The sequence below is a fragment of the Amblyomma americanum genome, chromosome 2 (genome assembly GCF_052857255.1).
Source record: "Amblyomma americanum isolate KBUSLIRL-KWMA chromosome 2, ASM5285725v1, whole genome shotgun sequence".
In the NCBI taxonomy this organism is placed as follows: Eukaryota; Metazoa; Arthropoda; class Arachnida; order Ixodida; family Ixodidae; genus Amblyomma; species Amblyomma americanum.
Window position 1 is genome coordinate 108860989 of NC_135498.1, and position 16242 is coordinate 108877230.

The window sequence follows — 16242 nt, forward strand, 5'->3', positions numbered from 1 at the left end:
AAGTCCGGACGTCATTACTAGCCAGGTAAAAAATTCCATTCTTTGTCAGTGAGAATAACAGATGGGTCGCTGATACAAACATGCTCGTTCTTTTTTATTAAAAACGCTTCTAACAGCTCGCGCTCGTGATTGGACTTCCCGCGGCCGATAATGGTAGCATTGTTCAGCAAAGCTGAGCAATTTTGGCACTCCTTGACATGAATGGCCAGGTTGCTCCCTGTACCTAAGCGCAGCGTTCTGCCATGTTCCCTGAGTCGCTCGTTCAAACATTGCCCCGTCTGCCCAATGTAAATTTTCCCACAAGAAGTAGGGATAGAATATACTACCCCCACAGCACACTTCGTGAACTTTGTTTGGTGCTTAGTTTTGCAGGCAGCTTCTCACTTGGAGCCGGAGAGACGGACGCAAAGGCTGGAAAGCTTTCGGGGGGCCGAAAACACCACATTCACTCCAAATTTTTGGGACACCTTTTTCAGTCCATGCGAAATTCTATGGTAGTAGGGAATCACCTCAAAGTTCCTTGTCCTCTCTGTTCGGTGCTCGGTATTGGCATCAGGCTTCTTCATTTTCTTGCCCAAGGTTTCAGCGACCGCCAACAGCAAAGAGGAAGGAAACCCAGAGGCCTCAAGTCGCACCACCTGCTCGGCAAGACTCTGCTGCATGGCATGCAGGCAACTTTTTCTCAATGCATTTGAGGAACACAGGTTGGCAATACCACGTTTTACCAGTTTCGAGTGAGCGGTAGTATAAGTCAAAAGCGCCTTTTTAGACCGAGGGACATACTTCCAGAAAACGTGTTCGTCAGCTAAAAACTTGAGTTCTAAATCTAGAAACCTAATGGTGTTGTCAGAGGGTAAATCTTTGGTGAAGACCATGTTTTTTGACAGGCACTAAAAACATTTAAAATCCGGTCCGCCACAGAGGTTAGCTGGTCAGTTGATGATAAGTTTAAAATGATTAAAACGTCATCCACATATCGAAAAATTTTTACAACACACTTGTCTTGAAGTGCTTTCTGCAGCGACGAATCGAACTTGGCCAAAAAAAAAACGTTACACAGTACAGACGCTACACTCGATCCTATGCAGATGCCTTGCCTCTGTACAATGTAGTTGTCACCGTGCTGTATGATAGTGCACCTTAGGTACACGCTCAGCAGTTCCAGGAAAGAGTCGAGTGCTATTCCGCATTTGTTCTGGAATGCAACAATCCAGTTGGTCTCAATCACATCGCGCACTGCTTGTAGAAGCTCGTCATGCGGTATTGAATAAAACAAGTCCTCTATGTCAATCGAGAAAGCAGCATTGGCGCTGGGAAAACCGTCGCTGAGGCTTTCCACCAGGGAGGTCGAGCTCCGAACTGCAAACGGATCCGGCGGAACAAGTTCTCCTAAGGCGCGTTGCAAAAACAATGACACCATCTTCTGGCTAGTAATGACGTCCGGACTTTGTTGAATGTGGCATGTATGTGCGCCTGCGCAAGTAGTGGCTATAAATATGTGGTGGAACCTTAATAAATTCAGTTGAAAGTACGGCGACAGTCTGTGTGCGTCTTCCTCTGGTCTTGCGTCTTTTCTCGCTGGTTTTTTTCACGTAAAGGCTATGAACAGTGTTGAACAGAGCACACTGCTCCTAAATATTGTTTTAACACGCGCTCACCAAGCTGTTTTGTGGGGCAACTTGTTTCTGCTAGTTTTAGAGTGATTCTGACGCATCGTAATGTTTCTAATTTTTTCTTTATCTTGGATCGTTAGATAACCATGAAACTCTACACCGATGAGATGAGTGTGAAAGCTGTGCATAAGAGAGCTCTCCCAGACACCTCCTGGCATGTGGCCGTCATCGCCTGCCTGCTTATCTGCCTTGCTGCGGCTCCAACGCGCTCATCAGGATTCCTATACGTCCGTATTATGGACCAATATGGCGCTAACCACGAGCAGGCTTCGTGGCCCATCTGCCTGGCAGCCGTACTGAACAACATGGCGGGTGAGAAGGAAGGCAGTTCAATAGATAGGGAGGTAAACGGGGTCATTGAACGTGATCAATGAAAAATAAAAGGGGGCAACATTATTCACTTTAATGCACAGCACATATAATTTCTTTTTTCCGTGGGGATCTATTAACTAAGCGCAAAATTAGTTATTCTGCATTGAAAGGTTGGGGTACGCGTAAAAATTTTCTTTTTTATTTCAGGCTTGCAAGCAGGGGAAAAGAACTGCGAACGGAGTTTTTTATTGGTGACGTCTTTATCTTTGGGTTTTTTTTTAACAGTGGGAGTTGGAGCAAAGATGTGCCTAGCGGGAACACGTAATATGCCGCGCCCGGTAGAGCATCGCTTTATTCTAACCCTTAATATGGCGCCTCCAAAGCTACGCACCTGCAGTCTTATCAATATGTTGGAGTGGTCGGAAAATGTGGCCCTCTGGAGATTCGCACGTTTCCTCCAACTATCGTCAATCACTCTGAGGAATCCCTAAAATTGGCGAACGTCTAGTAGGCTTAATCTTTGTAAATTTGCAACTATGTTTGAACATTTCTGGATGTTCGCGATGTGACAAGGCTTAACTAAGAATATTGTGAAATAAGAACATACAATCCTGCTTAGCCAACAGTCAGCCATACTCATTTCGTTTCACTGAGGCATTAAATATCGCTTGCTTTGTTTTTGCCTGTAGGGTGACTTACGGTACGTAGAACCCAACGTATGTCGTGTATATTATCCTAACAGAACTGTTTCGTGTGTGAAGATTCTAGCTGGTTCTTATCAATGCAGGGCTCGTGGTGGGCCCGCTATGCCAAAAGTTCGGGCACGTGCCCCCCCTACATGCTGGAAGTATCACCATGTGGATAGCGCTGATAGCAAGCAGCTTTGCTCCAAATATCACTTGGCTGGCGGCGACGATGGGTGTTATGTTTGGTGAGCCTCGACTGTACATATGCACGCAGCACTGTTTACTGATTTTAAGGCGTAAGCCTTCGTGCCCTATTAAGCTAAAATCCGTGTGTGTGTGCGTGCGTGCGTGCGTGTGTGTGTGTTTGTGTGTGTGTGTGTGTGCGCATGTGTGCGTGTGTGTGCGTGTGTGTGTGTGTGTGTGCGTGTGCGTGTGTGTGTGCGTGTGCGTGTGCGTGTGTGTGTGCGTGCGTGCGTGTGTGTGTGTGTGTGTGTGTGTGTGTGTGTGTGCGTGTGCGTGTGTGTGTGTGCGTGTGTGTGTGTGTGTGTGTGTGTGTGTGTGTGTGTGTGTGTGTGTGTGTGTGTGTGTGTGTGTGTGTGTGTGTGTGTGTGTGTGTGTGTGTGTGTGTGTGTGTGTGTGTGTGTGTGTGTGTGTGTGTGTGTGTGTGTGTGTTTGGCGACATTCGATGGTATCTATAAGAGATGGCGTCTACATGCAACCTGGCAGGTGGCGCTTAAATTAATTATTGGTCGCGCGAGGTTGCTCGGGAAGAGCAACATGAATCGCACTTGTCCCACTGATGGCAGCACCTGCCATTCCTGGGCAGCGGCGCACCGCTTAACCGCTGCACTACTGTGCCTGGAGTGGTATGAGGTCTCGTAGAGATCTGTCATTGCTCAGTAGAGAAAGACCAGCTCTTCACATATGGGCATTAACCCATTAGCTATCGCGTCATACCCTTAAGGCGGAGTGCTGACAGCGGTGCCATGCAGAGGTAGAATTGCAAGCTGTGTGGCACCAGGTTACATCACGCCGCAGCGCACAGCGACTGTGTTCACAATGTGAGGAGACGGGCTTATGCCTTCTCACAAGTAAACAGACTTAAGTGTCTCTGCCCACTTTTATTCTTCCCTTACTAATTTAGACTCCAAGCACGTATTACATATTGCATCAGCCTTATTTCGTCCACAACAGCACAAAGACGTTTCCTGTTTACCTCGAATTAAAATTTCTGTATCTTGTCCAGAGAAAATACCTTGCAGCGAGCAAAACTTTACTAATATAAGATTTCAAGATGATTCTTCTGCAGCACTTCAAGTATAAACGTCCAGCTTATGTCTTCGCGATATACCATGGTCAAATTTAGATGAAAGGCCTTCAGGTTTTTCTCGTCTAATTAATTGTGTCATCTCCCCTGTATACCTAAGCCAAAAGGAGGATATTAAAAGCAGTTCGTATTGTATTGAGCTTTACAAGCCAAGTCACCAATACGATTACCGCGTGTGTTTTGGCTTCCTATGAGCCGATCCTAAGAGACAACAGAATTTTTCGTTCAACTCCGAATTCAATATCTCATAGGACCCGGCACTTGCAGAGAGCAATCTGTATGCGATATAGAACTCGTTTAGATAGCGGTTTATATTCGTGTTACCGAGAATAAACATTCAAATATTTTGTTTTTACATCCTTCACTGCTGCTTTGAAAAACTTTTCTTTTCCCGCTCAGGATTTGGTTCCGTGACCATCTTCATGATGCTCCACATCTTCATAAACCAGCACTTCGAGAAGTACAAGGGACTGGCGCTGGGTATCATGTACACAGGCTGCACTGTTTCCGCCTTCGTTTTTCCACGACTGTTGCTCTTCCTCGCCAGTACGTACGGTTTCCGCGGCAGCATGCTGATATTTGGCGCCATCACTATGCACGGGACTGATCTGACCTGGATGCTGAAGATGTCGGAATCAAATCAAGTAAGCGATCTGCGACCTAAGACGACGAGCGCGGAAAAAAAAGTAGGCCCAATTGAAAACAAAGCCGAAAGTATTCGACGATCTCTCAACGAGAAAGAAGGCAGTAATATGCGATCGTTTGGACAGAACAAGAAGGGCGTCGTATACGACCTGACGGTACTCAGGACTCCCATGTTTTATGTTATTTTGCTGACATACCTTGTATTGAACTTTACGTTTGGCGTCTTTATGACAACAGTAGTGGACGTCGTTATCGATCGGAGTACTTCGATTACCGACGCAGTGAGTCTTGTGCCGCTGTTCTCCATCACGGACACTTTGGGCCCACTGGGCCTCCCTGTGCTGGCAGACCGGGGATACCTGAAGCGGAGTGCCCTGATGATGTTCAACTACTTGGCGATGGGAATATGCCTGTTCTCGTTGCCCTTCACTGGCTCTTATGGCACTATGCTCGCCGTGTGTATGCTCGTGGCTCTCTTTCTAGGCTGCGGGCTCCCTATGTATCCCGCCCTCATGGCCGAGTATATCGGCCTGGAGAGGCTGCCCATTGCGTACGGCTTCGTCGGCACCACGGCGGGCCCTCTTTTTCTCCTGAACCCATTCTTTATCGGTAAGTCTTTTTCCTTGTACTAACATTGGCCAAACAGAGGAAGCATTTGGGGGCACTAGACTTAGTAGAGCATGGCTGCCATAATTGCTGCATTACGCAACACGGTCGAAGATTTCAAAAATGCAAAAGAATCGGACAGCGCCCGGCTAGAACTTAATCCCAACCGCTGGACGGCTGTTAGCAACCTGTGCTGCAGCCTGGCTTGTTTTAGGGTATGTCCTTGGCCCGATCGAGAATTCACAATAAGAATCGCGTCGTCGTTCCGAACTGGTTGCTGCATGACGGGGGGCAGCGTAATTTTCAGGGGAGGCAGCGTAACTTTATGTGACTTTTCAAGCGCATTGAGCACACGAACAGCTATCAAAATCCATGATGGATACGTAGCACAAAATGACGTCGTGTGTTCGCTTCGGTCGCGATCACTGCAACCATCGCAACGAATGCGAAAGCTGCACAATGCCAGGTTCATTCTAGCCTTCGGAATACATGGCGTGCGTATTGAGGAGGTGCATATTTCACTGCCTAGACAGAAAATCACTCGCTCTGATCGCTACCACTTTCACTGCGCGGACACTTGTCAATGTGCTATGCAGATTATGCACGCGCAGGAGATTCACCATGAGCAGGTGTTACTCGCCGCTGTCCGTGATGATCCTCGCAACAATTATGAATAGGAACGCTTGCAGCAACCACAAACATCTCCAAATAAACGCTTCGAGACATCGCCACTGTGTTCATTTTGCTTCGGTTTGAAGAGTTAGACGGCGCATATAGATCATCCCACTGCGCTGCTTGCCTACATCCTTGGAATGGACGCAGTTTAAGAATTGAGAGGCAGGAATCCAGGGTCTAACGAGGCGGCTTGTATAGACTCTTGGGACTACTTGGCTACAAGCATTTACAAAGGCGTGAATATACCGCGGCCGCACATAGAGTAGCCAATTTTGCTGTCGACGGAAATGACGTAATTTAACGTGATCGCAATTTTGCGCGTCATTTGCTCGAGTGCGCCTACGCATATGGTATGACAATACGCAGTCCGGCGCCCGGCTTCCTCGGGGGTGTGCGTTTGGAAGAGGCTCCGCAAATCCCGCTGCGTCCTTGCGGGGGCAAAAGCACTTTCGAACACCATCAGCCTGCAAAGGTGGTTCGTGATTCAGTTGAGAGTTGACAGGTTCAACGGTGTGTCGAAAGTTCCATGAAGTTTAAATGAGTACGCTCTAGGAGAGTTCATCACATGACAACGTCTCTCAGTCTTCGAAGAGAGTTCGGCACCACAGCCGTGGCCCACTGGTTTGGGCGCTCGTCTCGGCTGCGGGAGGTGGTTGGTTCGAAACGCACTGCCGGACACGCACCGGTAAAAATGGGTACAAGCGTCCCCAGGCCTGGTGCTCCTCTTTATTTAGGGTCGCTTGGGAGAAGCTCCGTAAACCCCGCTGCGCCCTTCGCGGGCCAAGCGATGTTTCGACCTCGCAACCTCGCACCCCGCTAATGGTGGTACCATTCAGCCAACGCGATTCGAAAGCCAAGTCACAAGTTGGCCTTTACTGCGTGGTACGGATTTAGGGTTGCTTGACAGCGGAAGGAAGCACTGGCCAGTCCACGCAGCGTTTTGGTCCAAGACCCTTTTCCCAAGAATATCACCCCAGAAGAGTCGAGCACCAGGCCGCGGAAAATCTTGTATCCTTTAGAAAACCGCTGAGTACCCAGTAGCACTGGTGATCGAACCCAGGTTCTCCCGAATACGAGGCGGATGCTCTACGACAGGGCCAACTCTTACACCTGGATAGGGCTTACAGAAAGAACTTCGTAGCACGCATTGCATTATAAATATTCTACAGAGATGCTCTACGACAGGGCCAACTCTTACACCTGGATAGGGCTTACAGAAAGAATTTCGTGGCATGCATTGCATTATAAATATTCTACAGAGAGCAAAAGTTATGTATCCGATATCTACGCCTCCGGACGCACTCCTTTCTTCACATGAGTCCGAAGGGAGTTCATCTCCTCAAGCCAATGTAAAACGTACCGCGGTCATCACGCTTAACACGAACGCTCGACAGCGTGGCTTGGACTGACGCCAGCGCCGCGAAGCGTTCGCCGCTGGAGCTGAGACAATGCTCTCAGTACTTTGCGGTGGCCGACGATAGCTGGAGCGCAGTTCAATTTGTCTCTCGCCTGTGTCTGACGGACAGGGAGAGCGCGCGCTCTTGACAGTGCCGTTTCGCCCCGAGTCGTTCGTGGCTGAAGTCTCACTCGCGCACAGAAGACACATTGCACTTTGCTTATCTTGGCAACCCGGCATGACGTGGGGCAGCTCGAACGCCTTTCGAGTTTGGCCTCAAAGTTGCCCTTGAAATAAATACAGATTAGGAAAAGCCGGAAAATCGCGGGCTCGTGGTTTTAGAGCGAAAGCTCGATTCCTCGCGCTACCACTCCCAAGGTCAAGTTCGGTGCGCGTTTCACTATGAGCCGGCGCAGCGGAGTTCTGGCAAGTGACGACATAACATGTGACTCACTGTGGAGAGGCGCTGCAGCTGCGCTCGCTCGGAGCCTAGGCGCTGTTGTACCACGTGACTAGCTGGGGCCATAACAGCTGCTTCGCTAGCGCTCGGTTGCTCTGTCTCGCCATAGATGAGGTGCGCGCCGCCTGACTCCGGCGCCAAACCGTGCATCATCATCACCATCATCAGCCTTACTACACCCACTGCAGGGCAAAGGCCTCTCCCAAGTCTCTCCAATTAACCCTATCCTTTGCCAGCTGCATCCACCCTTTGCCGGCAAACTTCTAAATCTCATCCGCCCACCTAACATTCTGCCGCCCCCTGCTACGCTTACTTTCTCTTGGAATCCACTCCGTTACCCTTAAGGACCAGCGGTTATCTTGCCTTCGCATTACATGCCCTGCCCAAGCCCATTTCTTTCTCTTGATTTCGACTAGGATGTCATTAACGCGTGTTTGTTCCCTCACCCACTCTGCCCGCTTCCGATCTCTTAACGTTACACCTATCATTTTTCTTTCCATGGCTCGCTGCGTTGTCCTTAACTTAAGCTGGACTCTTTTCGTTAGCCTCCACGTTTCTGCCCCGTAGGTGAGTACCGGTAAGATTATGCTGTTGTACACTTTCCTCTTGAGGGAAATTGGTAAACTGCCATTCATGATCTGCGAGAATTTGCCATATGCGCTCCACCCCATTCTTATCCTGCTAGTTATCTCCCTCTCATGATCCGGATCAGCTGTCACTACCTGCCCTAAGTAGACGTATTCCGGCACAATTTCTAGGCTCTCGCTGCCAATTGTGAACTGTTGTTCCCTTACTAGGCTGTTGAACATTGCCTTGGTATTCTGCATGTTAATTTTTAGACCCATCGATCTGCTCTGCATGTCTAACTCATTGATCATGACTTGCAGTTCACCTCCTGATTTACTCAGCAAGGCAATGTCATCAGCAAATCGCAGATTATTTAGGTATTCTCCATTTATTCTTATTCCCAACTGTTCCCAATTCAGGCCTCGAAATACCTCCTGTAAACATGCGGTGAACAGCATTGGCGAGATCGTGTTTCCTTGCCTGACGCCCTTCCTTATTGAAATTTTATTGCTGACTTTATGGAGGACTATAGTAGCTGTGCAGTTGCTATATATATCTTCCAGTATTTTGACATAAGGCTCTTCTACCCCCTGATTACGCAATGCCTGTATGACTGCTGAGGTTTCCACTGAGTCGAATGCTTTCTCGTAATCAATGAAAGCTATATATAGAGGTTGGTTATATTCTGCGCATTTCTCTATCACCTGATTGATAGTGTGAATATGATCTATTGTGGAATATCCTTTACGAAAGCCTGCCTGATCATTTGGTTGATTAAAGTCTAACGTTGCCCTGACTCTATTAGCGATTACCTTAGTAAATACTTTGTAGGCAACGGATAGTAAGCTGATCGGCCTGTAATTTTTCAAGTCCTTGGCGTCTCCCTTATGAATTAAGATAATGTTGGCATTCTTCCAAGCTTCTGGTACAGTCGAGGTCATAAGGCATTGCGTATACAGGGTGGCTAGTTTTTCTAGCACGATGTCCCCTCCATCCTTCAACAGATCTGTTGTTACCTGATCCTCCCCAGCTGCGTTTCCCCTTTTCATTGCTTCTAAGGCTTTCTTTACTTCATCTTTCGTTACTGGCGGGATGACGCATTGCTCTGCACTGCTGTCTTTCTCATTAACGCTCTGATTACATTGGCTACTGTACAGGTCTGTGTAGAACTCTTTGGCTACGTTAACTATCTTATCCATATTGCTAATGACATTGCCCTGCTTGTCTCTTAATGCATACATCTGGTTTTTACCTATGCCTACTTTCCTCTTCACTGTTTTTAGGCTACGTCCGTTCCTTATAGCATGCTCGATTCTCTCCATATTAAACTTCCTTATGTCGGCTACCTTGCGCTTATTTATTAACTTTGATAGCTCCGTTTGTTCTATTCTATCGGTAGGGTTAGATGCCCTCATGTTTTGGCGCTTCTTAATCAGATCTTTCGTCACCTGAGATAGCTTCCCGGTATCTTTTCGAACTGTCCTACCGCCTACTTCTACTGCGCACTCCGTAATTATTGATGTCAGATTATCGTGCATTGAATGAACATCAAGATCATCTTCCTCAGTTAAAGCCGAATATCTGTTTTGCAGCGCTATCCTAAACTCCTGTGCTTTCCCTCTTACGGCTAACTCGTTAATGGTCTTCTTCTTCACTAGCTTCTTCCGTTCCCTCTTCAAGTCTAAGCTAATTTTAGACCTTACCATTCTGTGGTCGCTACAACGCACCTTTCCGAGAACGGCCACATCCTGAATGATGCCAGGTTTAGCGCATAGTATGAAGTCTATTTCATTTTTAATCTCACCATTGGGGCTCTTCCAGGTCCACTTCCTGTTTTCTCGTTTGCGGAAGAAGGTATTCATGATCCGTAAATTATTTTTATCCGCGAATTCGACTAATAACTCTCCCCTGCTATTTCTAGAGCCTATCCCATAGTCACCTACCGCGTGGTCATCAGCCTGCTTCTTGCCCACCTTCGCATTGAAGTCGCCCATCAGTACAGTGTACTGCGATTTTACTTTATTCAATGCCGATTCTACGTCGTCATAGAAACATTCAACGGTCTGGTCATCATGGCTGGATGTGGGTGCGTAGGCCTGCACCACTTTCAGCTTGTACCTCCTATTCAGCCTAATTACTATAGCTGCAACCCTCTCGTTAATACTGTAGAACTCCTCTACGTTGCCAGCTATATCCTTATTAATGAGGAATCCCACCCCTAGTTCTCTTCTATCCTCTAACCCGCGATAGCACAGTATGTGTCCGTCCTTTAGTACTGTATACGCCTCACCTGTCCTCCTAACTTCACTAAGCCCTATCACATCCCATTTAATTCCCGCTAGTTCCTCAAACAGCACTGCTTGGCTAGCCTCACTAGCTAAATTTCTAGCGTTAAACGTTGCCAGGCTCAGATTCCAATGGCGGCCTGTCCGGAAACCGTGCATAACAATGCTTAAAAGAGCTTTCTCTCGTGGCACTACGCCTTACAAGCAATAAATTTCAGGCAGTTTTTTCTTGCTCAAGACACGCTCAGCTGTTGTGCTCCAATATGCTAGAATGTATGCGCTCTCGAGCAGCGCGTGGACAAACGGGAAGCCGGACACTAGCCTCCGAGAACACTCCGATGTGCGCTGCTAGGGGATCCAAAACCTGAACAACTCGAACCGGCAGATTTATTTGATATCCAACATTACAAACAGCCTGAACTCGCGAATTCTCCGCTTTTACAAATATTTATTTCAAGCGGCAGCTTTGCGGCCAAAATCAAAACACGCGAGAGCTGTCGCACGTCATGCCGTTTGGCGCGGTGAGCAAACTGTAACCTATTTCGTGCGTGCATGAGACCGCAGCCCCTGAAAAAATGCGGCGAAACCAGCCTGTCAACAGCACATTCTAGCCAATGAGTCACAGACGAGTGAAAGACCAGTCAAATAAAGCCCCACAATACAGCAAAAGTAACGCAAAGTTTGAACTTTCCGGCTTGCCATCCCTCAAAGCCGCTGCCGGATAATCGAGCCTCCGATTGTCCGAGGCGCCGTTGTCACGTGTTAGCGCGCCCTTTTTTGCTCCGCAGCAGACGCCAGCGCCATTGTCGTGGGTAGGAGCCGCACTTCGTTTTCGTTCTGTGCAACAGTTTTGGCGGGAAGTGTTTTTCCATCTTTGACGGCATCTTCGCGCTGCGGCGATGCCGAGATTCTGTTGCATTTATGGATGCAACAACCGAGGAGGCAATGGGAAAAGATTTTTCGTAATTCTATCCGGAAAAAGCAACACGGCTCGCCGAAATGTTTGGCTCCAGAGGGTCGGCCGGGCAAACTTCGAAAATGTGCTGGATCCGCGATTTTGTAAGGTGTGTTGCCGTTCTTCAGTTGTCAGTAGTTTTTTTTTTTTTTTTTGGTCAGGTGATTTGGTGCGAAGCGCGAGCGACTGCAGTCTTTAGAGTAAATGCTGTTTGGCATAGTTGTAGATGGACTCGTTTGCTCGTAGGCTACGAAAGGTGTGTTTTTTGTTGTCTTATGCCCACCGTGCTAGCTCTGCTAGATTCTCCAGGTGCAACTTTGATGTTGCACGCATTTCGTGGCGTGTGACGTGGTCGCAGTCAGACTCGCTCGTAGGCTTGACTCGAAAATTACGCTTCATATTGTTTGAGCCCCCATGTTTACGTTGCTCGCGTTGGAGGTCAAGCTTTCATCTAGGGCACTGCGGCATTAATTTTTGTTGCAGTGGACTCCTTCGCTTACGAACACAATTCCAAATAGGCGGTTCTCGCTGTTTGATACCCGTTGTACATGCTGCTCGCAATATAGGTCTAGCGTTTATGTTGCCCGCATTGTTTGTTTTATTTGTGTCGTAACAGATGGACTCCTTCGATCACGAATTCGATAGTAAAAGGATGGTTTTTGCTGTTTCAGCCTACGCTGTTCATGGTGCTCGCGGTGCAGGTCTATCTTTCATGTTGGGCGCATCGCTGTACGTATTTGTCAGGCAGGGTTCATACCGAAATCAGCCATTACTGTTGCCTAGGCAGAGTAACGCAGCTATCGCTCGAATCATCGATATCTGCGTGGATAATAATTGAGAAAAATCGGTGATGAAATTCCCAGCAAAACTATGAGATGGAACTACGCGCGTGGGTTATTATGACAGATGCTCGTTCACTCAGCCACAGAATATTTTCAGAATTATAGCACTGGTGAGGCTTGTACGAAACTGTCTGCGGTTTCGAGATGTAGGAAGCTCACGAAACTTTCAACGCGCGCGGAGTCATTTTCACATGAAAGTGAATTCAAAGCAGTAGCACTGCCGCGGTAGCTGAGTGGTTATGGCGCTCGCCAGCTGACTTCAAAGACGTGGCTTGATCCCGGCCGTAGCAGTCGCGTTACGATTGAGGCGAAATAGCAAAGGCCCGTGCACTGTGCGATGTCTGTGCATGTAAAGGCACCCCGGGTAGTCGAAATTGTCTTGAATCTTCCACTAGGGCGTCCTTCATGGTCCGAGTCACTTTGGGACGTTAAACCCCGTGAAAAAACATCAAAGCAGAAGGGTGCAGCCAGATTTTGGTCACTAGCCATATATCACTGAAATAACGTGATGTTGATCATTCTTTTCTTCGTAAACATACGGCAGTAATAATTTCTTTCGCGTATATGGGAATCGGAAGGCTCGGAAGCTAACAACACGCGACGTACTACGTTGTAATCACATATTTGCTTGTTACCATAAAAACCTTGCAAGAAGTTATTTCTCATAACTGTCCGAAAGGTGTAATTGCTTAAAGCAGGTGAGCTTATAAAGGGTTGGTGTCGAGGCACAGACAATGTTTCAGCAGAAATATGGCAGACTTGTACTATTCTATTTGCTCCTTGTTTTTTTTTTCAATTTTCATTTCAAGCAACTTCCTAAACGAACCAACGTGTTTGCTTCAGATAGAACTGTGTAAACTCGAGTATTGAATTTTCAGCATTTGCGTTTTTTTTTTGCACGCTACTTCGACCGAAGGCGATTAATTAACTGCAGCAGTGCAGGCTACTGCGAGTTAGGCATGAAGATTAAAAGAAGGGAGGCAATGTTCTCTTACAAGACATTATTGCATATGCTGACCCAAGATAATAATGACCTAAATAAGCAGCTTTCAGATGACTCATGCGGCGCTGTAGTTGCTCACGAAACAGCGTTTAAATGCCTTTTTTGGTTGCTGTTAATCAACCCAAACTATTAACCCTGCATCAAAATTCTGATCACAACCGTGTTACAGTGCGCAACTGTATGGCATCGTATTCACCTATTTAGAAACAAACATTACGCGGCTACCGTCAGGCGGATATTTTTAACGGTAGCCTGCGAGGTGTCCTAGGTATATTAACTACGAAATAATCTCCGAGCTTTCCTGCGCTAAAATAAATAAAATTGAGACGAGTATTCACCTACTCACTGAATAGCACAGCCCGTCGCACGAGCGAACGCGCGTTTGAGAGAATATGTTACAGTAGCATTAAACAGCCATCTGTTCAAATAAAGCCCGGGGCGCACATCTAGTCGCATGTCGATCAACTTCCTCTTTGCGGAGTTAAATTTTTATTAAGATTGGGCAAAAGAGGCCGGTTGAAAAGCACGACTCCGTGACATTCACTATAGTGCCGCGAGCTCGCTCACTCCACTTCCACTGTGTGCACCGCGATCAAAGCGATCGCAGTAAGAAAAGTTCCGATAAAGCAGTGCAACGTGGGTCGAAGCACTTATTGGGGTAAATAGCTTTTGTATCTCCCATGCCATACGGCCGAATCAGAGGCAGAAAATGCAACAAAAAAAATTCATTCTAGAGCGCGGTCCACTGCGCGCCAAAGCTCGAGCGTTGTGAACGGAACGAGCTGAGTATATTAAATATAATGCCGCGAAGTCGCACGTGCACGCCACTTGAAACTTGTGCTCCGCATTCAAAGCGATCGCAAGACAAAAAGTTTCGGTAAAACAGTGCAGCGTTGGTCGCGGCAGTCAATTCAGTAACTGATTTTTCGATCTTCCCCGTCATCATGTCATTTCGACGGAAGCAAAGGCAAAAAACGCAACACAAAATTCATTCGGGCGCGCAGTATGCTGCGCGCCAAAAAGGCGAGCGTTGGGAGCGTCTGCTAGTATGCCCCGGTCTAGGTGCCGCCACCGTCGGCGCCCGGGAAGAGCTGAGAGAAAGAGAGCCGGCATGGGAGGAGGAGAGATGTCGTTACTTTTAGTCTATTGAGGGGTTCCAAAGTCAAAGAGAATTGCGCCCCATCTATCGGCAGCCGCCACAGACATTCCGCCGAGGCATTGTCTCGGCTCCAACGACCAACGCTTAGTGGCGCTGGCATCAGTTCAAGCTATTGAGGGGCTGGTTCAAGCCAGGTTGTTGAGCGTTCGCGTTAAGCGTACCGACGACGATGCACAGTCAGTCTGTGCAACGTTTAACGCAAGGCCACGACCTATCGTAAGTCCGCCGTGGACGCTCAGTGGTTATGCTGTTGGGCTACCCGAAAGACGCGGTTTCGTATCCCGGGCGCGGAGGTCGCGTTTTGATGCAGGCGAAATGCTATATGCCCGTGTATTGTGCGATGACAGTGCACGTTAAAGAACTCCGGATTGTCGAAATTATCCGGCGTCCTGAACCACGGCGTCTCTGAACCACGGCTTTGAGACGTTGAAACCCATAAAATCAAAGTAAAGACCAGGGCGACTCATAAACAGTTTTATCGGATATCGTATGTAGCGTCATCTGTTGGTCGCCAGTTGCTAACATCCCTTAAGTGAATGGTGGCACTTTTAAATCTCAATTTTAAGAAAACTATAGAGTGTCGCGGCAACATTTTTCTGCCAACGTGATGATTGTGACCCCGCCTTTTCCTCTTCGCTGGAAAATGCGACTAATAAGTGCTTCTTGCATTCTCACGGACTAATTAAGACAGCCGTAAAAATATCAACGTGATGTAGCGAACATTACAAATTCACGCTGTGATTTTGACCGTTCAACTTTACGCGGCACGTGGTGCCAGAGAAGCAAGCAAAAAGCGTTTTGTCAATATTTCCTCTGTTTGTGTATACATGAATTGTATTTTACTCTAGGTTACTTCCGAGACAACGTTGGGTCTTACGACAGCATGTACAAGACACTAGCAGCAGCGCTCATGCTTTTTGGAGCTACCTGGATGGCCGTGGTATGTGTCGAGAGGAAAACGAGAAGAGAATGGCACCTCAAGCAGCAAGAACCCCACAACGTGCACACTGCCGGTAGTTGCACTTTTGGGATGAGAAATAACAGCTACCAGTTTTAGGCAAGAATTCTGCTTAGGCGCTCAAAATGTGTAAGTACTGTTGAAAGGAAAGTCGCGACTTCAAAACGAGATTTGGCTTTGTGGTAGGGCCAAGCACTTCTTCCCTTTCGTGACTTCGAAAATCATCAAAACAATAAGCATTCCACGGTGAGAATACAGGTATACAGCGAAATTACGTGCGAAACTCAGCTGCTTTTGGATGGCAGCGTCGTTTTATTCTGATGACTCCAGACGTTTGAAAACTTGGACAGGCAACGTTTTAAGCATATCTTCACTAGGAAACAAGCAAATAAAAAGGCATATGTAATGGTTGAAAGAAAAAGATGGTTAGAAACTAACGAAGGATGAAGGCTGTAATGAATAAGAATGGTTTGTTCACCGTCTTCAGTCAATAATGAGACTAACGTCCACAACTTCTCTCACTTTTTGTTGACCTGATTGCGAAGCCCACGCACATAAAAGCTTTCATGATTTATTATATCTCATTTTAACTTCGAGGAGGCACATTCTAAACATCTTGTATACGTTAGGACAGAATACAAGTGAAACTGCCCAAATGGTGCCGGCAAAGAGAAGCAGAATGAGCTTCAGCGG

The 16242-nt window shown here is 47.4% G+C and overlaps 1 protein-coding gene across 2 annotated transcripts; it reads left to right on the top strand.

The window, feature by feature from the left end:
- Nucleotides 1-4418: 4418 nt before the first annotated feature.
- LOC144121742 (monocarboxylate transporter 9-like) lies at nt 4419-16220 on the top strand. Of its 2 annotated transcripts, none has more exons than XM_077655111.1 (2): nt 4419-5252; nt 15440-16220. In XM_077655111.1, exons 1-2 carry the CDS (start codon nt 4421-4423, stop codon nt 15646-15648), a joined length of 1041 nt encoding a protein of 346 aa, XP_077511237.1. In that variant the 5' UTR covers nt 4419-4420; the 3' UTR covers nt 15649-16220. The 2 variants fall into 2 exon arrangements, 1 of the variants encoding a protein (XP_077511237.1); XR_013312678.1 differs by lacking the exon at nt 4419-5252 and adding an exon at nt 11428-11696 and having other exon boundaries at nt 15440-15576.
- Nucleotides 16221-16242: the final 22 nt, after the last annotated feature.